The sequence below is a fragment of the Lonchura striata genome, chromosome 3 (genome assembly GCF_046129695.1).
Source record: "Lonchura striata isolate bLonStr1 chromosome 3, bLonStr1.mat, whole genome shotgun sequence".
NCBI classification, from domain to species: domain Eukaryota; kingdom Metazoa; phylum Chordata; class Aves; order Passeriformes; family Estrildidae; genus Lonchura; species Lonchura striata.
Genome location: NC_134605.1, coordinates 39,043,430 through 39,068,596, shown reverse-complemented (window position 1 = coordinate 39,068,596; position 25,167 = coordinate 39,043,430). Strand labels below are relative to the sequence as shown.

At 37.2% G+C, this 25,167-nt stretch overlaps 1 protein-coding gene across 1 annotated transcript; it reads right to left on the bottom strand.

Moving 5' to 3' along the window:
• Positions 1–241: 241 nt before the first annotated feature.
• Positions 242–24,436, bottom strand: CEP43 (centrosomal protein 43). Its single transcript, XM_021544176.3, has 12 exons — positions 24,179–24,436; positions 15,855–15,908; positions 13,931–13,985; positions 13,217–13,305; positions 11,207–11,341; positions 9,573–9,656; positions 7,922–8,139; positions 5,173–5,282; positions 4,523–4,591; positions 3,745–3,784; positions 3,018–3,111; positions 242–2,553 (listed from the first exon to the last, which is right to left on the bottom strand). The coding sequence occupies exons 1-12, from the start codon at positions 24,266–24,268 to the stop codon at positions 2,479–2,481; spliced, it is 1,113 nt and encodes a 370-aa protein (XP_021399851.1). The 5' UTR covers positions 24,269–24,436; the 3' UTR covers positions 242–2,478.
• Positions 24,437–25,167: the final 731 nt, after the last annotated feature.

The window sequence follows — 25,167 nt, the reverse complement described above, 5'->3', positions numbered from 1 at the left end:
ACTGTTGGGTTTCTTTCCTTTGTTGAATCATAAACCATCTGAAAACTTGTTAATGTAATTCTGTCAAATCTTAATCAGATTCATTATCAGGAATTGCATGATCCTTTGGGCTTAAAAGGATTCTCAATTGCAGACTGAACTATATAAAAAGCATTTTTCATAAAAACCTCTCAAATTCTACAGAGCTTCCTTAATTTATCTAAATGTCAATATTTCTGGTTCAACAAGTCTCAAAACACAATTTAGCCAGCACAATAGCTTTATTTTACAATTTGAATTATTATACACAATTCAGTAAAAGTTTGCAGGAGGAACAGCATGGAGACATACCACTTTTTGGTATTTCCTTTAACTAGAGCCAAAGTGCAAGGTCTCCAATTAACTGCCAAGGTAAGAGAACAATACTTGGCTGTTAACACAAGTCATGTTAACACTTAAAACTTAAAATCAGTTAATGAAAAGGCCACATCTTCAGACACAATTATAAGTATTTTAATAAACTTTTGGTTTCTTTTGGTAAGATAAATTGCCACATATCCTACAGCTAACAGGTAATGGAACATCATGTTTTCCCAAGGCATGTAAGAAAGCCAACAACACCACCTCTGCATTATTCCATATACCTTAAAAATGAATGCCAAAAGCAACTATTCATGTGAAATTTTATTTCCTTCAGACATGCTGATACTCTTCTTAAGAAAAAATAAAGGAAAAAACAAAGGAAAAAAAGTCCAATTCAAACTTTTCCATATACATTATCTTGAGGCACAGGTTCCCCTACCATTAAATGAAATTTTTACACAGGCTATATCATATATTACAGCATTGTTCCTATTTTAAGTTATGGCACATTATGTTCCTGGGGTGAACAAATTATCCTCTGTGTTCAGCTGCTACAATATGACAAAAAGTTAAAAGTTAACACCATAACTAAATACTCTGATGCTTTTTTGCTGGCTATTTTTGGGGTGCACATAAATAAAAGGCACACTTTTGCTGTCTCCTCTCAAATCATTTATGTAATGTACAAGCCTAACTTCCCAGCACTGCTCCAGGCCTGCTGGCCCAGTGCAAAAAAATATTTAAGTCAGCTTCTAGTGCTAGTAGCAGCTTTATATGCTTAACCAATGGCTTTAGTTTAGCATGCTACTTCCACTGTGGTGACTACTGATGACAGGCCAACAGTGTTCCTGAAAAAGAAAATTACAAATCCTCGAAAAAGTAAACGACGTTAAAAATAAAATTATTTATATTCACTTACATGTCTATTCTCCAGATGTGTTCACAATGTTCAGAAAGTGCACATTTTGAAGTCTTGTTTCAGTATTACAAATGTCTATGACCTACACATTATACCAGTGCCACTTACAACAGTATAGTTGAAGAACTGTCAATCCTGCCACGACTGACCCTGTTCTGCAAGAGCATCATGAAAATACAAGAATTTGCTCTTAGCTAGAACTTAGTGTCCATAATGTCTTCAGTATGGTATTTTAAAATATTTGCATTGAACTCTGTACAGCAGTTAGAATCTGAAAAGTAGAAGTTTAGTAGTTTCACTTTTTGGCGTTCATTTTTACTTAAAATATTTTCAAGAATGGAAGTAATCTTACAGCACATGAAGAACCTTCAAAAATAAAAGCTCCACTTAATATTACACACTGTTAAAAACTTACCCCATAAGATTTAGTTACTAATTTGTGAAACCTTACAAAATTACTTGTCGTGATTTAACAACAGATAACATTGATGAAATTAGCCTATATAAAAACAACTTAGGTCTTAACATCAATGGTCTGACAAACAAATTTAAACAAAAATATTCTGGGTTAAGACTAGTGCTAAATTTAGCTCCTAAATATAGCTAAATTTAAGTTTAAGTGTTTAGATACTCTCGATTTAATATGCCTTTAAAGAAGGCATATTCAGAGGAGTCATTCAGAGGAGTCTGTAAAGGAGCAGTTTTAAGTAAGTCTGGAATAATTAGGTATTGTGGCTAGTTACCATAAATATTGATTACATGCTGACTTGACAAGGTTGTGTAAAAAGAAGTGTAAATTGAACCACTACCTTTGAAGGTTCTTGCTTTGGTTATCTTTTAAAAAAAAATCTGACTGTTAAAGTAACAGTGCAAGTTCACTATAAAGCCACATGCTTCTTTCTCGATGTTCTCTTACCAATTGGTTTTTATTATGTCCACTGCCAGCAATGGACATTCTGCTTGGAAAATCCACTTCCTTCTGTGAAAGGTTTGGCTAAACCAAATGAAGAAAGTAATTCTGATATCAACTCAAATGGGAACACACTATTTCATTGAGTTCTTGTTCAGAGTATTTAAAAACCTTCTTCACCTACAGTATTTTTGAAACACAAGGCACAAATAGGGAGTGGACATTCCAGCAAAAGGTGATTGTCTGAAATTAATAGTCCACAGCAGTCTTCTAGTCCAGCACAACGAAAGATTCTTGCTGTCCAATTCTATGCCACGTCTTCTAGATAATCTGCAACGTCGCTTAACTGAGAAATGGTAAGGTCTTGTGTGATGCTTTCGAGCTAGAAAATAAAAAAAATTGCAAGCTCAGAAACCACAAAACCAGTAAGTATTATGTCATGTATTCCTTCATATGCTTTCATATACCTTTTGGCCTCAAGCTCTTTCAGTGAGATTACACAATCCTTTACGAGGTACTCAGACAGATCTGGAGATACTGGGGTAAACCTTTGTATGTTAGGCACTGAACCAGCTTCCAATACATTTTACATACCTAGAAAGGCACAGTGAGTTGTGCTACTGAACAACTGTTGCAGGGTTTTTGTTTTGTTGGGATTTTGTCAATCAATATAGCATCTAACTTAGCAAGGATACTAGGTGTAAAAAACAGAATGTAATGAATAATTAACCTTAACATACAACCTAGGAACTAAGGAGAACAGCATGGTACTTCACAGAAGGTTGGAAACAAAGTCAAGACAAGATCAGAAGAATATAAAAAACAACTATTCAAAAATAAGCATACTTTATCACTGGCATTTGATTCTTCTGTTCCCACAGAAATTTCATCTATTTCTTCACCAATACTGATGTCACTTTTTTCTGAGCGATGACTCGTACTAAAGAGAAAGCAAACCATAAGCACAGAAATAAGATTTCCTTATAAAACATCCAGGTATGACATTTATTTTGTACCTGGCATTTGATTGGAATTGCACTTCCTAGCAAGTCAGATGTGAAGTTCCTAACAACTAAAGGCTTTCTACCTAAATGAAGCCATAATAAATGCTGAGAAATACTTAGGCCTCAGCCATGCAATTTACAACACAAATACCTTCACATCATAAGTGTGAGGCTATTAAATATTTATTCATGATGCTTTATTTTACAATTGAGTATCTCAGTATACAACATAATTATTGACTAATTGCATTAATTGCTAAAACATTATTAAGTGCATGGCTCAGGAAAAACACCAAACCCTTTCCACAAAAACCCAACATAGTATTCATGCTGAAGTTAGCAGTAGGTTTTTAAGGAACTCATTCTCCCTATACAAAAAGAGATATGGTTTGGTTGCTTTTTTAACTGGTAACTAAATCTATTACAATACCAAACTGAAGTTTAAAGGAGTTCAGAAATACTCAGTGATAGTGGTTGTCTCCCATATTATGAAATAATTAAAATATGCTAGTGGATATGCTTATACTGCATAAAGTACTACCCCTACTGGGGAATGATCCTTCTCTTACCTGTTGAAGTCATCAGCATATTCATCATCATCTCCATTTCCTAAATAAGATTTAAAAGCTATTAATCAAACAAGTTCTCTTCAGGAAACACAAAATCCCCCAAACTGTTCCTGCACCAAAATACATGGTCTGATGACCAGCAAAAGTGGAAGTAGATTAAATTAGTTACACTGATTAGGAAGATGAGTTGTGTTTGCCATTATTTAATCTCAGTATTATTAACATAAACGGTTTCAAAACTGAACATACATTTTCAGGACATTAGCTGCATTGCTGAGTACAAAACTTCAAATACTTGACAGCTCTATTTTGAGAGAATTTTTCCATCACACCTTCTTCATATTCAACCAAAAGAAAGTCAACTTTCAGAGGTGTGGAGGGACTCTAAATATGCCACTGAAAAGCAGTAATATTTACCAGGCTATCTTGTAACAAAAATATAAATCTGCTCTTTTCATAGAAACCTCAACAACAAAATTCATCACTTGGTATTAGTAAATGCATGCAAAGAATGAATCAAAATTTTGCTCCATGTGTAAAATATTAACCCACAAGAGACCAATTTTCACTTTTCTGGATTTCTTTAGATCACATGTTACTTTTAACTATAATAACCTTCACAATCTACGTTAAATAGAATAACATAAGTAAAAACTGAAGATTTTAGTTCAATATGTGTACTTGAGTTTCTCAGATTCCTCTAAGAAGCTGGGGCAGAATTTATCAGTTATGGCCAACCAAAAATATCAGAGCTTCCTCATGTTTAGCAGTTACTTGCCTAATTCTAGTGATCCCAGCTTTGAATTCACCAACTGCAGGTCTTTTAAAACAGAGTTTCTATCCAAATCTGTAAACAAAAGCATTTATATCAGAAATTGGACTTGTCACTCATTAGTAAGATCCTTACTTACACATACAAACTAACCATTTATAACACCTGTTCTTTTATATCAACCTTATGTCCTTTTGTAGTATAGTACAGCAATATAATATTGTATTTTCACAGCTGAAATCTGGTAACAGTTAAAAACTCAAGGAGTAAACAGGAATAATTTCTTACTTCTCAGGGATTCACAACATGAAAGCAAACACCTCTAAAGAATTGGTACAAATAATTTAAGATAATACAAAGGAATAAACCAATTTCATTTAAAAATGAGCAGTAGAATTATATACTCCTTTATACACAGAAAAAAAAAAAAGGATGTAGATAAGTATTTCATGCTCCAAAGCATAAAATGCCCCAGTGGTAGCACAATATATCCAAACCATGCCATCACTCTCTAAGATAGCACTACTGTAAAGCACATTACTACCAGAAGTGGGCCACATAATCTACCATTCTTCCATCTGAACTTGTAGCTCATTCATTGCATTACAGAAATAAGCTCTACAATCATCAAAACACAAAAAATTATGAAAACTTACTATCAGACTCCTTTAGTAAAGGTGCACCAGTCAGGGAGCTTAACCCACTTTTTAGAGCTGGTGCATCAGAAAGGGATGCTAGACCTCCTGCTTTATTAGCTTCAGTTTTCCTGTAAAAACCAAATAAATAAGTACTCCACTCCCAATAAGAACTACAAAATATGCATCATTACTTTCTTTTCTGTTATTACATTGTCATAAAACTAAAACAGCAATACTACAACAAAATAGAGCAAGGAAAAAGCCCTGGTTCACTGCAACCTTAAAAGCAGTAGGCAGTTCACTGGCACAAGTGTCAACCACAACACTGACTGACTGAGAAAGCCACTTTCTCACCCATGCAAAGACTTCCGCCTGTCTTCTCCCACAGACAGAGCACCTTCATCAGCATCACTATTTATGTCTAGGGGCCTTTCATCACCCCCACGTGTAAATGCAGCCAAAAGAAAAAAGATTCAGATATAAATCAGTACTTCAGTTTGTTTTACATCTTAAAGAGATTACTTCTGATGAAGATATTAATTCAAAGAGCAGTCAGTTTACAGAATGAAAATCTCTTGGTTATAGGAAGATAGATATCACCACATGTTCATTTGGCTACTACCTAGTTCAAATCCTACTTGCAAATAAAGGATAAATAAACATAAATAAAAAGAGACCAAGGTTTTCACATTTAGTATTTCCAGAACTTTTTGCTATTTTGATTCCATTCCTATAAATAATGGGCAGAATTTATTATATCTAGATCACCAAAATATCATGTGTAACATCCTATGTTAAAGTGCTTCAATATTTTGAACAATGGGTTAGAAACCTAGAGATAATGATTGCCTGGATCATCTCTCACACTGTCATTAGCAACTGCTTGCTCTGAACCCATCTTAAATTAACAGGCAAGATTTCCATAAGGAAACTACCTTTTTGAAAAGAAAGCAATGCTGGCAGCTGTCCTACTTATTTACCCCTTGAGACTCCAGCACACCAGCACAAAGTACCACAAAGGAGATTCTACCTGAAGAACATGGCGGGGGGGGAGGTTTCCCTCTAGAAGAATTGTCAGGAAGGTAAAAATGAGCAATTCAGCGCACACAGCTCAGCTACAAACAGCTTCTAGCTCATTTGCTGGTAACACATTCAGCACACCTTATTATGGGATGTTACTAGAATGGCTGCATCACAGTAACACGTGCTACAAAATACTACTTGTGGACTGTGACTCCACTACAGACAGACAATGTGGAAACAATTTTTTCTGTAGGGAGTTTCTCTACTAGGAAAAAAAAAAAAAATCCTTGCTTTACTAAATAATTAGCCTGGTTTTAGGATTGTCTTTTAGAAGAAATCTAGTTTACCCAGTTTCAAAGAAAATTTCCCTTGCTGTCATATGAAAATGTTCAAAAAATAAGAAATTAGTAAATACTATTATGCAAAAGTTTTTGCAGTTTTTTCTAATTACCCAACTTATCATTTAGACTATCTGCTACAATGGTTACTTTGGTTAAAGGCTAGCTAAACAAGATCTCAAGTAAGGACGAGTAAATGCATTCAGAAACAATTTTAATCTTGATATTAACAAGGAGAAAAGAAATACTATAGTAGGGTTAGTTGTAACACACAGTATTTTCCAGAGTACAATCACTGCCCTTTGAGGAAAAAAAAGTCTACTCCAATGAAAAGCATCCAACAAAAGCTGTATTATAAATAATCTTTCACAAAGAGTACATTAATTTACTAGAGACAGACTTGGTTTACCTGGTATGATGACTTTGTGCTCTACTAGAATGATCCTTCTCTAAGACTAAGCATCTACTGTAGCACTAATGCAAAAAAGCTTATGCTGCTCTGCCCACTATCAGCATAGTGGGTGAAAAGTCAACTGCCAAACCAATTTACAAATGATCCTGCAACCTCTTCTTAATGTCTGCTAAGCTGAAGTAGTTCTCTGATTACTTAAGCATAGCAAAAGGATACCATGAAATGATCCTGCAGCATTGCTCAATACAGTGGCATCTAAGTTATCTAAGTTAAGCTTCAATATAACATAACACAAATGTTTCAGTCTTATAACAAAGCTGCTGCATAGGTCAGTCACTAGTTCTTGTTTCAAATGGCATTTTTCAGTCATCACACTCCACAGATGAACAATAAAAAATGTGCTTTGCGTGCATCTGCAAAACTGGCACATGCAGCAGTAACAGCACTTCACTGAAAACACAAGTAGTATTGCAATGTGAACAGAAAATCCTCAGCTGCAAGGAAACTTTCCTTATTATTACAGTCTACGGAGCCATTTAGAGGAATACAAAAAACACTGTTTAGAGTGTTTTTTGTATTCCTTACAAAGCTGAACCAATATTTAATGCGCTGTCCCTGTCACTGTCCACTTCCTTTAGTAAAGATCATCACTGCAGCTCTGTTCCAAAAATAAATACTCATGTCTGTGCCTCATACATGTTCATTCCACCAAAGAAACAGGCTGGGGATATTAGATGCCCTAACTGATGCATCTTAAAGTGATACAGGCTTTTCCACTCGTAGGACATCCAAGAAATCCCAGAGAACACTGTGCATAGAATAGCATAGACTAGACTAGACTAGAACAAAATTAGAGACATTAATATTTTGGAAAAAAAATGTTCCAAAACAACACTTACAAAAGCAAATAATCAAGTAACTAATAGCTCTCAAAGGTCTGCAAGCATTCAGAGGACAAAATAAAACATGTATTAAGAACACCCACATTACCTACCAGCCATAAGTTCTTTCTGGTTTGGGTACAGGATCATCAAAGAAAGAATCTCCCTCTACATCATCTTCACCCACAACTGGATCGTTTTTTTCTTTGGTATTCAAGTCTTTGTTTTCTAGTTGAAGATCTAATTTTGTTTCATTCGGCAGAAAATGAATACTTCTTTTGCTTGCCTCCCCTGATGAGACACTTGTATCACTCTGACTGTTTTCAGCAGCCTTGAAAGATAAAGACAGGATTGTAGGTATTCATGTCATGTAATACTCTAAGTATATATATAAATGCACAACACATAACATACACCTAGCATCACTTCTTAAAAAGGAAGCAAGTTCATTAGTATTGTCAAGAGTCACACCATAAAATGTTTTATCACTTCACAAAGTGTTCTTTATTGCGGCTGCCATTAAAATCTTCTGTTCCATCCTGTGCATTGCTATGCTATCTACACCACTTCTATTATAAAAGCAAACAATTTTAAAATATCTTGGTTATCAAATAAAGAAATCTACAGACTGATTCTTACACTTTATTCATGTTATTTTGCAATATCTCTACAAACAAAGGTTCTTAGTTATAGCCACTGTCTTCAAAATAAATCAATTTAAACCCATGAAAATTACTCTAAATTCCCTACTAAATGGGAATCTCTGCAATATAGTATTAGGTATTAAAGTAATAGCGTAAGAAAATGAGTTACTAACACATTCTCTCAAATACTAAAATAAAAAATGACAAAAGCAAGACTTTAAAAGTACGTATTTTTCAGTCTTCTTCTCATGCTTATGGCTCAGTCCTAAAGTCTGGAACCTAAGGACAATTCCATGTGCAACCTTTCACATCAAGTCATACAACTCAAACTGTAACTTAGCATGGCTTTGTGGCCCAAAAAACAATATTCTAATTTACCTAGATAATCAAGGTGCCGAGAAAGAAAAATGTTTTTATATTATTACCTAGCAAGGAGTACTACTATTTTTACTTTCTCCTAGACTTATTAAAATTAAGCCAGTAAAAGATTTATGACACTAGCTTCCTTTCTACAAACTAATAGCAGCACAGTTTTGAAACGAAACAAAACCAAAAGTATTATTTAATCCAGACAGCCAATGCAGGTTGTACTGTCTGAAGTATTTTTTATCAGTCATTAACTTTCATTCAGAAGGCTAAAGCCAAATTTTCAAACTAAAGGCCATGAAAGTTAAAATTACCTTGGCAGGTCTTTTTCATAGCAACACTATTTTATCTCAGCCACAGAATCATATTCAATTGCTGGCAGTAGCTCAGTTTTCTTAGGGCAGGAAAAAGTACTTAAACTCACAAGTGGTAGTAATAAAAATATTTTGATTTCCTATCCAGAGTAACAGAATTGTTTTTGAAAATTAAGAGCTTGATGATAGCCTGGCTACAATAAAAGGGAAACTACAGCTACTTATCCGTTCTGGGCCCTGTACTATGTCATGCCAGAAAAGTATAAGCACAACAGTTCATCTTTGTTTGGAATCATAGATGAAAGTTTTGCTGAGTGGAATAAACATTTTCAAATTGCAGATCATTTAAGTGAATGCTGTCATATCTGCCGTTTCACAAGAGTTCTCTCTTTTACTCATCTCATGTATGTTACAACGCTTTTCATTATATATAATCTTACCTTATTTGGTATAGAGTGTGCACTTGACCGTCCTTCAGATGATTTTGATGTGGGGCACTGGCTGTCACTTAAAACTGGAGCCACCTAAGAAGTTTCAAGTAAGTACTTACTAAGACATATTTAAAATTAAACTTATATTTAATTTTGTAATAACTGGCACTGGTGAGGTTGCATCTCGACTACTGCATTCAGTTTTGGGCCCCTCCCATTAGAAAAGATATTGAACATATCCAGAGAAGGGCAACGAGACTAATGAAGAATCTAGAAAACATGTCCTAAGAAGAACAGTTGAGGCAGCTGATCTAAACAAGAGGAGGCTCAGGGGAGATGTAGTGAGGTGGGGACCAGACTCTTCTACTGTGGCTACAGTGAGAGGTCTAGAGGAAATGGCTTTAAGATGAGACAGGGGGGAATTCAGATTACATATTAGAAAAAAATGCTTCACTGTTACAGTGGTCAGGCATTGGAACAGGTTACCCAGAGGGGTGGTGGAGTCATCATCCTTGTAGGTGTTCAAGAAGCATCTGGATCTGGTGCTGGGTGCTGTGGGTTAGGGGTTACAGTGATGGTGCTATGCTGCTGCTTGAACTGGATAATCTTTCAATGGTTTCTTTCAATCTAAATGATTCTCTGATCCTATGATAATTGCATCCAACAAGAAACAAGGCTACCACCCTCACTTGGACAGTATGCAAACCTTGACACTGGGAAGACAACTGAAGGTAGAACTAGAGAAAATTGGGAAGTTTACAGTCACACACAGTATGGAAATCACAGAGTGAGGTGATCCAGGAGGGGGTCTAGGGGATTTGACTCTATACACTGCTGGCACGTGTCCCTCAGCAAGTCAGTTAAACACCCTCCCAATACAGTGGAGTGCTCAGCGGAGTCCCCATAACAGGACAGACTGGCAAGCACAAGAGCCTTGACTTTCCTGGGGCATTCCCAGACAAATACAAGGAAACAATAAGTCTCAAAGAAATCCCACTGTCACATGACAGAAAATGATAATGTTAAGAAGTCTATGACAACTACTCCTGAATTTAAGCTTTCTTTGGGACACTGAATACATCCTGGGTATAGAGAACTTTCTTTCAAATCACAATCAAATGCTATTGGTTGGGTTTAGTTCACTTAATCAACAAATTTATTATCTATTCCATTCAAAAACTACTGTCACTGTCTTCAAATAGTTAAATACTTTGATATATTTAATTTAAGTACATATCTTTTCAGTACAGCTTTAAAGCTTTTGACAAAACTCATCTGAGGCTTTTCAGGTCATATTAAAATAAGAAGTATGCCAAGGAAAATAGGTATAGATGTAAGTGTTACCAAACCACACCAGAAATGAGAAAATAAGTGACACAGTGTTTTGTGTCATTCATCTAGATTCACTCTGTGCTAGTCTGTTGTAGCAGAATATTAATAAAGAGCCCTAGGGTGATATTAAAAGTAATACTCATAAAGTTTATCTCTTTATTTCTCTGATTAAGTTGAAGGCATAATATAACAAAGACGTGTAACAGTATAATCGTACAACAATAGCCAAGTGTTCATAATTTCAGTTTTTCATCATTAAAAGGAAGAATAAATAATTATAAAGAAAGAAATTTCAATTTAATATTACTTACTTCTCCACCACCTGAATTCTTTTTCTGCTGACACTTCCTAACAACCTCCAACAACAGGGGGCCACCTATACTACCTTCCGCTTCTGTAATTCCCAAATCTCGAGCTAAGTTTTCTCGACCATCAAGACCATTTAGCTGGAGGGATAACAGAAGAAAAAAGAATCACAACATCAAAATAACTGCCAGAAAACAAAAGATAAATTTTGTAATACAAAAAAGTCTTATTTAACACAGCTCTACCTGAACTAAACAGTGATTATTTATGTTGTCTTGTTGCTGGTGGACTAAAGTAATAAAATCATAGAATCACTCAGGTTGGAAAAGACCCTTAAGATCAAATCCACCACTACACCATGTCCCTAAGTGCTTCATCTACACCTCTTTTAGATACCATCTATTGCATAATTTACTTCTGATCTGCACCTGAACTTGTCACAGACCATGCAAAATTTTACATATGCAAGAAACTATCATTAGCATGCTTAGGGATTTAAGAATTTATATGGCCAAATTACTTTAGCCTATCACACTTAAAAGTGGATCCAAGGACACCCAGCCAGCAGTCCCAGCAAATTCATGGATGACGGGGAGTCACCCTTCCTGTGCATACAGAATTCCGCTTGCACAGGTTAACACCTACTTTCAGTCTCTGTTTCACATTAAAAAACACATGGGTTTGGACAGAAAAAGGGATGAAAGCAATTTGGTGTCATCCAAAAAAACCCACAAAAAAACCCCAACAATACTTTTTCAAAATGAACTTCACACTATAGGAGAAGCAAAATGCTACAGCAAACCCAGGCTGGTTAGCACAGCCCCAGATAGCAACACTGAAAAGGGCACCAGTTCATCTTGACCTCTTGAGCTACCACTAACCAAGCACACTGGATAATGAGACAGCACAAGAAACTGCTCAGAGGCAGAGGCTAGTAGAGACAGACAAAGTCAAATCTCTCAGCACCCTCCCTACCCAGCAGTCTTGGCCAGCTCAATTAACTTTGGCCAAATTTCCTTCATGCTCTTCAACACGTGAAATGGACACATTTACTGGGAAACACAAGGGGGCGTTTCAAAGAGCATAAGATGCCTTTACAATGCAAATGAAGCACTGCTCCCAAGAATGAGTGGCTGTTTTTATTTGTTTCTATTTGGTAGCATGAACATGAATCTTTGTACATATGTGTTCTAATAACTTAGCAACTAATTTTGGATATCTTTGCCAAGGATATTTGGCAAAGAACAAAGTTGTATGGGATTTTCTTTGAATAAATCCCTAAAATGAAATATGAATTTATGAGAAATAGAAGTCAACTGATTGATTTGAAAAAATTGGATTTTTAATATATTAACTATTTAAACCAAGTTCAAGAAAAAAAAAGAAGTACTTGAGATATAATGAGAAATTCTGCAGTGAAATGAAACTGCTTTAAACTCAAAATTATTATTAAAATCTTTATATCATAAAAAGAGAAAGATGATGGAAACCCTCTAATTTAGTACCTAAAGCCTTAAAGCAATCAGTTGGGCCGCATAATCACTGTAGGTCCCTCCCAACTGAACTACTCTATTCAAACACTTTTTGTCAAGTATATCTACACAAAGTCCTTTTTGTCACTGAAATTTCTTTCAGAGCAGATGACTGACATTATTTTAGTTTTCATGTAACAATACTAACTTAATATTATGACATAGTAAAGTTAGTGGCAAAAAATGTTGCAGGGGTATGCAGGTATGTAGCATTATATAATGCCACAAAAATTATCAGCTTGTTAATTTAGAATTAAATTACTATCTAGCATTGATTTGGATAAAGAGAAATATTAATATTAGCCTACTTTCCTGAAAAATGTATTTTCATTACACTAAGTATCTATTACAGACAAAACATAAAAACCACATTTTTAATAAAAATAAGTATGTGATTTAAATAAATCTGACATAGCTTCTGCATTCATTGCCACACACTTCAAACAGTGAGCACTGTATACAAACAAAACCAGTCTATCTTACTGTGCTTGATTCAGGCTGAAAAACAGCTAAAGTAAAATCAAGATTGAAAAAACGTAGAAATTCTGCAACAAGACCTGCTACCAAGCGACCTAAAAAGAAAACAAGAAGAGTTAAAATACACCAGACAGAAACAAATCTTATTTCAAAGACTTAACAGTAATGCCAGCACACATGCCTTCACTTTGGACACAGTTTAGACATTCAGCAAACTATCACCTCATAGCAAGTTTGTATACCAACTCCCTAATTTTGGACTTGGCTGTCAATACCAAAATCATTTAAGCCAGTAATACAGCAAGAGCATTACAACTGCTTACAAAATTCACATGCAGCATTTAACTATTCAACTGTTTTAAAACCATCATATTGACATTTGTCATATACATGCATTCACTCCTGTACCTCTACTCTTAGTTTTTATTGGTTACTGTTTCTGTTGGTCTAGAATGTCTCTGAGTTAGCACAACCATAAGGCATCGTGAAATATTAACTTCAATGCCTTAATCACCTTAATTAAAAATATAACTTCAGCAATACTAACTTTAAAAATTATAGATTTAATTCTATTCTGAGTGAGTAGTAATTAGGACATCTGAAAGGAACAAAAGCATACTTAAAGTAATGGAGACTGCACTATTAATAAGATTCAAAGATTTAATCCTTTGTCTCCTATTTTTATTATCAGGAGAAGTATATACTAAACAAAGAACTTACCATCCTTTGTGCCTAAAAAACTTTTCAAGCCTTCATTTACCAGAGGTGCTTTGTTCTGTCAAAAAGCAAAAACCAAACAGCAATTAATAGCATCTACATGCTAGCAAGAAACTGAAAACTACAGAAAGCTAGTGTTTTGGTGTACTCTGCTGCACAATGATGCCCTGCCCGTGCAAATCACTTCTTTAAAATCTACCTTTGTATGAATTCTATAACTACAAGTAAAAGCTATGTAGCAATAAATTAATTTAGGCAAATTAAATTTATTTCGGAGCTAAAGTAATGTCACCAAAATTCTTAATAGCATACTGATTTTTATTTAATGACTGAAGAGGTAAGCTAAGCAGATAACTTAATATGTTGCTTCTCTAATATAGTGCAAAGTTTAAGGCAATTCAGTCCAGCCTTTTAAAAATTGGAAATTTACAAATCTTCCAGACAAATTGTGGACAATGCTAATTATTAGAACACAAATCAATACCAATCTTCTATTAATTAAAACACATTCAAAGAAATTATGAAAAATGCTTTTTTCTCCCTTGTTAGATTTGCCCTCTTCAATTTTTAAATAGAAATAAATCAATATGCTGTGTCTGGGTTTGTCAGAATTGTTCTGAGATTTTCCAAAACAAATTCTAAATGCCATTCCTAAAGTGGAATGGGTATTCTGGGTAAGAAAAGGATCAGTTATAGATATTTATCACTACAGTTGCAAATGCTAACACACAAGAAAGTGCTATCTGAAAAAAGGAAATCTTGATTAATATTTTAGAATTCAGAGTCGTGGTATGTATTAACATGTCACCAGTGTCAGCAGTGCAAATTTAAAATATCATGATACATGCAAGCTTTTTGAGAAATGGTGAGCTGAAATGTACTGCAGCAAATCTCTCTTCATGCTACTTGAATTATTGCTATTACTCTCCAGGTAGTGTGGGAGGTCATTCTCTGGGTGCTCTATAATATCCTGAAGCTTCCAATGAAGAGATAGCACTGTTCTTCTGTATTACTCTTCCACCACATCTTCTTCAGCTATCTCATGTTAAATTTCTGGAATATGGAATCTCAAATCATAGAATAACTACTTTCCATCCTTACTAACATCCAGATAGTGTCTGTTTCAGTTAAGCATTTTTTCAGAAAAAGCTCAACCATCTAACCAGTAGAGGAATAGAACAGTTTTCCATTCCTCTCCTTTTGAAGCAGAGAGACTAGACATACAGCACTCTCTACTCCCCAGTTCTAGAAAATGGAAAGACAGAGGAAATGAAGCAAAGTCAGACATAGAAGAGGTCACAAAACTGGTATCTGTATACCACAGCAGTACTCTTATGCAACCATGTGTTAGTATCTCATTCCCTTAATATTAATATATTGTGGAGGTGTCAGTACATAGTCCATCTCTTTATAAAGAATTCATCCTTAAGTGTTAAAGCAAATTATCCTGAAGCAAGCCTACAACATCCTTATGAGAAATACCATAAGCATTAGAATACTTGGCATTTTACTGGACTAAACTGCTTTTGAAATATACTTGTCAAGACACCCCAGTAAAATATTTTCAATTTCAAAAGAAATTATTTTGATTTGATAAAATTTTGATCAGTCAAGTAGATATCTTTTTTTAAAAGATGAATTTGATAGAGAAAACATTTAGCTATTCTGGTCAACTGGACAGAAGCCATATAAACCCAGCAGAGACAGACACTTAAAATTATAACTTCAAAAGGCTATTTAACAATTCCTATATTTAAACATCAGGAAACACCCTGATAGTCCTGTTTTGTGTTCTTTATACAGCTTATGCAGAAATACATCTTTTTATCTTGTTACATTTCACAAATAGAAAGTATTAAAGCTATTATATTTATTTCTACACAAAGAATGTTTTTTCTTTCTGATTTGCTTTTTACGGTTCTCTTACCTCTACTTTCTCTTGTTCTTCTAACGCCAAAAACACAGCTGCTCGTAACTCTGCCTGCCAAACAAAACCAAAACAAACAGAATTTCTACAAGCACTTTTTTTCCTAAGCAAATAGGTTGCAAAGAGCTAGCAAGTAGCTAGCTCTCCTCAAGCAACTTGGCATGGACTGTAATCTATATCAGTGCAATTAAAACACTTAAGATTACAGGCAATGTTACTTGAGGCAGAGAATAGTTTCCACTCTGAGAAAAAGGCAGGGGGCAGCATAATTTGATACAAGACTTCCTAAGTTATTTCTTTGTACATAAAAAGATTCCAAAGTACCTAAATTATCTCCTATTAGTTTCTTCTGACAGTTAAACATCCATCTCTTTCAGGCAGCTCCAAAACACCTACCCTTCATTTACAATTCTCTCAGGAAATATGAACAAAGAGGCTGTAACAGCCTGTTAAAAACTAAACATTAAGGTATACAAATTGCTATGATTTCTTGTCAGATTACACAAAAAACCCCAGAATTTCTCAAGGAAAAGAACATAATCACAGTCATTCCAATACTCCTGATAGTAATAGGACTACTTTGAATATTGAAGCTTATGCCTTGCCTACTTTTTAAAATTTTTTGTAAGCACTACAGTTTTTCTACTTTCACTGAACACGTCAAATGGATAACATACATTTGATGAATTAATTTGCCACTTTAATCAACCTTTAATGTGACATTTTGAAGTAAGTCAGTAGATAATTCTGCAGTAATAAACTAGAAAAGACAGCATATTAAAGTTTTCTCAACAGCAAAAAAACATCAGAATTTAAAAGAAAGATTTATTTCCATAACTAAGAATAAGACCAATATAAAGAATGTCTGGACTTTCTAATTTATATTACAAGAGGTAACTAAACATGAAGTAACTGGTCCCTCACACCAAAAAAATAAAACCAAAAGGAAATGCCCACCCATAAAAAACCCAACAAAGCAAAAAACCCCAAACCCTACCAAAAAATCCCCAACCCACTCAAAAAACAACCAAACAAAAAAAAAACCTTTCATGAGAAAAACAAACACTTCTTTTTTAAGGAAACTTCTCTTTGGACACCTTATTGAAAGACAAAAAATAATGCAAAAAGCTAAAAGGATTTCTCACCAAAAGAACATTTACAACGATTATACGCAATGGTCATACTGACACTGCAATCACATTTTTTTCAGTTGCTGGGATACAGTATTCAATCAGAAAATCCTCTTATAAGCAATTAATTTATTTATTATTCTTACCTTTTTTTTCTGGTGTTGGGGTGCAGTTGTCTATCAGTGAGACCCTTTACACATCCCATTAACATAAATGTTATTCTTACAAAATCAGTTTCCATTTAACTTTGCAACCAGCAGCTAATAGCTTATTTATTTAGTCTTACCTTGCTACAATAAACCTGATAGCAAGGCTTTCTTTGTCACTTAGGCCACAGAGACCAAATATATTTACATAATAAGATAATAAAAATAACAAAGCATTCCTGACTGGTTGTTACAACTGTTCAAAATAAAACACACCAGTCAATGCACATGGGTAGGGTAGGGATAAAGCCCCCTAAGGGTCTGGATCATGGGACCAGAGAATAAAATTGTCTGAAAGTAGTTGCCAGTACATCAGCTAATCCAGAGTCTGACCTATTTTGAGATTCTGGAACAATATCAAACACTGACTGTTTTATTTCACTTATCTGGGATCGTTTGCCTGCTCCACTCCTCTAGGTCCAATCCACTGGCTTTTAATTACTAATTAAGATGCTTTTCTTCCTCTTCTTATCTATTTAATGACACATGGTCAATTTCTCTCAGATACTGCTATTCTCCATGAATAGCTGATTCACCTTAATTTACTTTAGTACCCAATTAACAAACTTAAGGTCAGGAGCTGACCAGCAGAAGTTAATGCCACTGTATTTACACATCCCTTTAGCTTACCTGCATCATCTAGAACACCATCCTAAAGCCTTTTCACAGATACACAGCCCTGCAATCAACTCTCTACCGCTTCAAGCATCACAGTGTTTGAAGTTACATGTTCCTGTACTATTCCCACAAGGAAAATTTACATTACTACAACAACACACTGACGTTCGTCCTTGTGGTGGATACTGCTCACATCAAAGAACAATATTCTCAAAATATCATCTCAAAAAATTTAGACAAAGAACCCCACACTAGACTTTGTGTGAGGTTAAAGCAGTAATTCTCAACTTCATGAAGAAAGTAAAGAGCAACAATAACAAAGCTGAGGCCAAAGGAATAATCACCCTACTAAAAGATGAATCCCATTACACCAGTAGGATGGACAATGTCATATAGGCTTTTCAGAACCTGAGGCCAGTCATAGAGAATTTTAACACCAGAGACCGAGACCACCATCAACCACAACAATTTGCTCCCACCAGCAGATACGAGGGTTATAACTACCCAGATTAATCCACTTACAGTGTTCTTCTCGCACTTCTGTTGTTATTGGGTATGAACAGATTGCATTTCTCTTTAGCCTAGTACCCTTTGGCACCAGTCCAATATGTGTTTCATACATTGTTACAATCTATGCTTGTAATTTTCAACATTTCCCTGTTCCACACTGCCTCATTCTGCTAGCAGTATTCAACACAATCCAAATGCACTGTGAAGAATTTTATTCGCTGTCTAGTAAAAAGGCAGACCAAAGCTTGATATTCTAATTCCCCAGTCATATTCTAAGTCTTCAAAAAAACAGGATTATGTCAACAGAGACAGATGTTGATGAGTAAGTGTCTATCACTTTTACATCCATCAAACCTACAAACTTATTTCTCACACTGTGAAAGACACCCATTCTCTTCTAGCCCTAAGAAGTTTTATTAGGCAAGAGCTCATGTCGATTAAACTGCAATTTGGTTTCACTGAACTCGGCCAAAACAAGGAAGGCTATCATTGTGTATGACAAATACTGACTGTGTTAGAGAAATGTATGGGTCAGTGTTTTGAAACAAAATTAAATTTCTCCTTTTCCTCCCAGGCATTTACAACTCATCAGACAACACCAGTTTTTACTGATTTGTTATTGTACTGTAAATCAGAAATTGAAGTCCATGAAAAAAAGCATGTTTTCCGCACTAAACTACAGGATCCCTCTTTAGAACCTGGCTAAGTTTACCCTATTCCAAATAGAGACCCTCTTCCATGTACCCTAAGGACTGTCCATTAAAACAGCTCCCTCAATCTGCGGCTCCCTGAAAAAGAGGATAACAATTCTTACTATCTCAAGAGGTCCTCAAACACACTTTTTAGGTGGCACCTCAAAAAATGTCAATCTAATTTGGAAATGTACTTTTAATAGGAAGACAACCAGCACCTGCATTAGCAAGGTTATCAGTCTGATTTTTCAGTATGCTTGTAAAGCCATCCACAGAATCTTACACAGCAGATATTGCATGAAAAGTGAAAGGATGAGACAGAGACCATTCAGAACTGAATGATTACCTGTAACCCGTAACTACCTCCCACTTGCAGACTCCAAAATGTATAATATTTAGCAAGTCCATAGACATTCTGGGTGTTGTTTTTTTGATTGGTTAGTTGGTTGGTTGGGTGTTTGTTCTTTTTTTTTTGTGGGTGTTTTTGGTTTGGTTTTTTTGGGGGTTTTTTGGGTTTTTTTGTAGTATTTGTCTTTGATTGTGCTAGAATAGATTTGTCCATGACTTAAACAAGAGATCTGATTTTCTTAAGACAAAACTTGAGACAATATTTTCCAACAGGAAAATACCTGTAAACTTGAAGCACATTCCTACACCTCAAAGCATGTAAGCACATCAGTGGCTAAGATGATTTCTTATAGTAAGTACAAAATCTGAATATGGCTTGCTCCTTGCACTGTCTCCTTTGTACAGCTACACAATTCGCCTTCAATCCTAATATGCCAACACCTTCCAAAGAGACATCATCAAAATATTTTTTCCTATCAAGCTTTATCCGTATTTTCTCTTGCTGGGGCAATATTTCATATGAATGAGCAATGGCTTCCCAACACTGATCTCCAAATGCTGTGGAATACTAGGTAAAAAAGTGGGAACTTGAGCTTCATAAACTGCTTTGTACCTGTAGCACAGGTGAGTATGACATTGTCTGCTAGCTAACAGAGCCTTGCTGTCTGCTTTGTGCATCTCTCAACATTTCTACAAACCCTTAAGAGTTCTGCAGCTTTTGCAGAGGAAGTCCTGGGCTTCTTTTTTCATCCAAGACTCATCAGAAACCATAATATAAATTTCAGCCTGTCAAACGCATATGCTACCACTCCTCTAAACCCACTTCAGCAAGCTGAACACAGTTTTTGAAGCCATACAGGCAGCGTTGTGTATTCCCTAAGAAACAAGGGGTAGGCAAGTTCAGTAAGTGACAATATGGGAGACACTTCAGAGATCTGCAATGGGCCAGCTGGAGGTGCAAAATCTCCTGTAAACTTGCACTCACAAGATGTGCATCAGAGGATGCTGTGGTTAAATGTGTGGTTTAGGGAAGTGAAATGATTAAAGTAATGAGTAAGATTTCTCAGATACCTGCCAGCTAAAGCACAGGAATGTGTAACCACCACCTGCACCAGCACTGTGGAACAGCCCCATGCATGCCCAAGCATAAACAATCTCTTGCATTTGTAAAATTTAGTGGCACATGGGCACCCTTTGGCACAACTTTCAGTATCTCCACTTCCTAACTCCAAAACAACTGTCATACACCTTGGTAGATAGAGAGCAGATGCACTGCTCTGGAAAGAGACATGGCTGAACACTGAGCTGTTTAACTGCTGGTGATCAACCCTAAACCTCTGTGTGCACCAGGATAAACACCTCTCCCAGTCTACATGCAAATCCAAGGCTGGTGTCTAACCATAACCAGGAACATCTCTACCAACATTACTCAGTAATACCCTTCCTGTAATCTCCATCTGCAAAATCTGTAAAGGTTCTCATCCTTGAGCCTGTGGTGGGTATGCTGAAACTTTGCAATCGTGGCTAAGTGACATAAAGGAGTGATTATGCACACATAATCTAGAAATAAACAAAGTCCTGGACTAGGAGTAGAACCAGTCATACTTAGACTCCTCCCTGAGACTATGATGAGGACCATATTGACATTTAAATGTTGAATTACAGTTAGTCTGAAATAATTAAAAATGGTTATATTTTACTTGACATATAAAACTAAAAAGAAATAGATATTAAGTTGACTTTCTAGTATGAACTGCTTCAAAACAAACAACACTTCACAACATGAAGAAAACAGGAGGCTACACTGCAGTTCACAGCACATTCATCATGACAGTTAATAATTCTAAGACATTTAAAAGCACTGTTCATTACCATACATGGATCGAAGATGCAAAAGCAAACAGGACAATTTTAACTGACCTGTGCACATGCTCATATTAAAAAATAGGACTTTTATTCCCTCAAACATCACATTACTTGCACTGAGTTTGTACCTCAGGCATCCAGGTTTTGAAGCAAATTAATAAGAAATTAGCAGTACCACTGGGCCAAAAGCTTTACTAGTGATGTCATATGACCTCAGTGATGATAGCTCCCCTCACATAACTGTAGCAACATCAAGTTCCAGAGAAGATGAAAAATTCAGGTAATATAAATTTAAATTATTCCAAAGCAAGAGATTAAAATATATAAACCAAAACAAAATAAGATAACAAAGAAACATACAAGAAGCATAATGGCTCCTCTTGCTCAGATGACGACGGCCTTCCTAGGAGACAGATCACATTCTCTTCAAGACAGAACACCCTTATTTATACACTATCACACAGAAACAGTGATAATTTTCACTAGCATACAAATATCTACAGTTATATTGTGTGTTTACAGAATTCATTAGAAAGCTGTTTCATTCATCAGACTAATTCCAATGATCAACAAACTACATATAATATACATCAGTACTATATACAAACATTTATGTGTGTGTATACACATATACACACATATTGCATTTTAGAGAATATAGGAACTTCTCAACTGCAAGCAGTAAATACATTCATACAACTTCCAGTTTTCAAAATATTACTTTATAATTACTTCAGTGCTCAAAGTTTAAGACAAATAAAAAATATAAATAAATTTTTAAATGTCATATAAGTAACATTTTTAGCTAAATAATTTACATCAACAACAATGCACCCAAGAAACTATCAAAATAAGAATAAACTATAAACTGCAAGCCATTATAAAAGCGTATCTTAGTAGAGAACCAAATTATGACAGTAAGTTTATTTCTAAAAATTACTCTCATTATGTTACAAAATGTGTGACACCCTGATACATTCCATGCACTGAAATAATTCCCTTTGAATTCTAATCCTTCCAGTGCTTCATACCAATGCAGTTATACATTGATCACATATTTTTCTCCTTAATGTAGCTACTTGAATAAATCATAAATACTTTATTGTAGCTTTCTAGCCTCATCCATCTTGAAAAATGGTCAGTTCTCATTCTAAAGTATGAAACAGGCATCAGTTTTAATAATATGTAAATGTTCAGTTGTACCACATAATAAAAAAAAAAATATTGACATGTAATAGATGAGCACTATTGAAAAAATCAAGTTTAACTAATTTTAATAAAAGGATGACTGCAACTTTTTTTAATGGATGGTGTAATCTAATTTCAAGTAAAAGATGACAGCTTAAAAAGCCTTGTTCAATCTAAATTCTTCCAGCAACAGGGTTTTGACAAGTTATAGTAGAACAAAATCTAAGTCATTAATACTGCCAAACAACACTCACCAAACTCACACGCCAATTAAGGTTTACAGCTAAGAAAAAAACTAGCATGAGTTCTTCCAGTCAAAAGCCTTAGCCGTAAGCACACCAGTTATTAAACAGTAGCACCTTGTATTAAGGAGAGACATCATCTGGCAAGGAGGCTGTGTTTTGTATTTTTCTAAGTCATTTGCTAATTTGCCGTAACGGCACTTTAGACAGTATTGGATACCACACACTCTAAGCATGATACAATACTGAACTACAATAAATTTACTCACATAAAACTCAATGGACTGGCAACCACAGTATGAAATTTCCCATACTACACAAAGGTGGGAATTAAGAAATTATGGTTCACGAGCTCCATGTGACCCAATTGCCTTGCCATGCTTTTTTAAATTACAATTTTACTATCACCATACTTGCATTATTTAATAGTAGATGAGTGTTTAACAGATGGTCCAAAAGGCCTATCTGACATCCATTAGAAAAGCTTCACTACTCTGCACACAGTTACTTGAGCTAGAATCTTCATTCTCTTACAGAACTTAAATAAGGAACATCTAATTTGAAAGGGATCAACAACGTTATTTTGATTATTATTTTGCTGAAATGTATGACTAGTTCAAAATACAGTAAACTTGAAAGTACATACACAAGGATGCTCTCACTTCCATAAATCACTTCAGTTGTTGAATTGTTCTTGAAATACCAGCAACGACCTCTGGAGACTTAAAACAGCACTGTGGAAAAACACCACCATCCCTTATCTGAAAGCTACACTTTATTTCTCCAACTTTGAAGGAAACTTGCTCTATGTTATACACAATAATTACTCCTAGAAGCTTTTAATTTGAACAAGAATCCATGGAACCAATTTTCCTACCCTTTCTGACACAAGCTCAGGCTGCACCAGACTCAGTAGTAGCGTGCACTCCATTATCTTCCGTATATTTTCTTAACATAGCATCCAGGGAACAAATGTTCCCTGTAAGCAGGCAGCATCCCCCGAGAGCTTCCAGACTTAGCAAGCCTTCAAGGCACAACTGAAGCAACCCACACTTAAGAAGAACAACTGCTTAAATAGCGACCCACAACAACTGCTGCTTGAAATTTTCAGTAAGGGCTTTCCGTAAGGCTTTCCGTAAGGGCAGCAGGGATTAACTTCACCCTCCCCGTCCCGCACCGCGCCGCAGCCACTGCTTCCAGCCAGTCCGGCGGCAGCGCGGGAGCCCCGGCGGCCCCGCGCCCCCCTCGCCCTGCCCGCCCGGGACATCCCCAATTCCCGTGACACGGTCAGGCCCGGGCCGGCGCACCGGCTCCACCACGAGCAACCGGGGAACGCCACGGGGAAAGCAGGCGCCACCTCCAGGCCGCGACGCCGAGGGAGCGCTCCAGCCGGGAACACCGGCCGCAAGCGGGACTGAGGGCGCGAGCACGGGAAGCCTGGGTCCTCCCACACTCCGCAGGGCCGCGAAGCGCCGCCAGAGCCAGCCAACGCGCCCCGCCGGCGGGAGGCCCTTTTTCGCCCACCTTAATCTTGTTGAGCACCCCGCTGCTCTCCAGCGTCTGCACTAGCAGGTCCCGCAGCTCCGTGTCCTCCTCCGTCGCCGCGGCCGCCATCTTGCTTCTCCCTGACAACGGCCCAAACCGCACTAGCGGCGGGACCGGCCCGGCAGATTCGCTGCCGCCGGAGACGCCAGCCGAGGGCGGACCCGGGGGAACGGAGCGGACCGGGACGGGGGCCGCCCTCAGCCCCGCCCCGAGAGGGGACGCAGAGAGGCTGCGGCCGCCCGGCGCTTTTGCCGCCCGCTGAGGCTGGAAACTGCGGCGGCGAACGGGCCGCGCGGGCGGCGGGCGGGAAGTTCAAAGCGGGGGCGGCGGTAACGGCCGAACCGCGCGGCCGCCCGCGCCCGCCAGCGGCCCCTCCGACGCGCCCCGAGTGCCTCCCCTTCTCCCGCCGCGCTCGAACCCAAGCAACTGTACGAGGAGCGGCTGAGCTCATTGGGTCTGTTCAGCCTGGAGGAGACTGAGGGGAGATCTCAACACAGTCTGCAACTTCCTCGCAAGGAGAAGCAGAAGGGCACGCATCCATCTCTTGGTGATCAGTGACGGGACCCGAAGGAATGGCATGAAGCTGAGTCGCGGGCGGTTTAGGTTAGATACTAGGAAAATGTTTTCCTCGAGAGAGTGGTTGGGCACTGGAGCAGGTCCCCCAGGGCTCCCCGGGGAAGTGGTCACACACCGAGCCGGTCAAAGTTCAAGAAGCGCTAGGACAGCTCCGACGCCGGGCAGCTGCAGCCGCTCTGTGCTCGGGCTGCAGGGTGAACAGCCCAGCCCCGTTCCGTGGCCACGCTCGCTCCAGCGGCTCCTGACGGCAGCCGTGGGCTCCGGGCAAGGGCTCACCCGCCTGCCCTGCTGCCCGCAAGGGCACCTGGCGCTCAACGGCGCCAAGGGGGGCTTCTGGAGCCCTCGTTTCGTAATAACCATGTTCGTTGTTGCTCCTTAAAACAAAAAGCTTT

What these genes read in the sequence shown, in the direction of transcription:
- CEP43 (XM_021544176.3), bottom strand. Translation starts at nt 24,268, where the DNA reads ATGGCGGCCGCGGCGACGGAGGAGGACACGGAGCTGCGGGACCTGCTA. An exon ending in TTCAGCCTGAATCAAGCACA is followed by an intron (nt 11,342 to 13,216) that starts GTAAGATAGACT and finishes TTATCCCTCCAG; the next exon opens with CTAAATGGTCTTGATGGTCG. An exon ending in TATGCTGATGACTTCAACAG is followed by an intron (nt 3,112 to 3,744) that starts GTAAGAGAAGGA and finishes CTTTCTCTTTAG; the next exon opens with TACGAGTCATCGCTCAGAAA.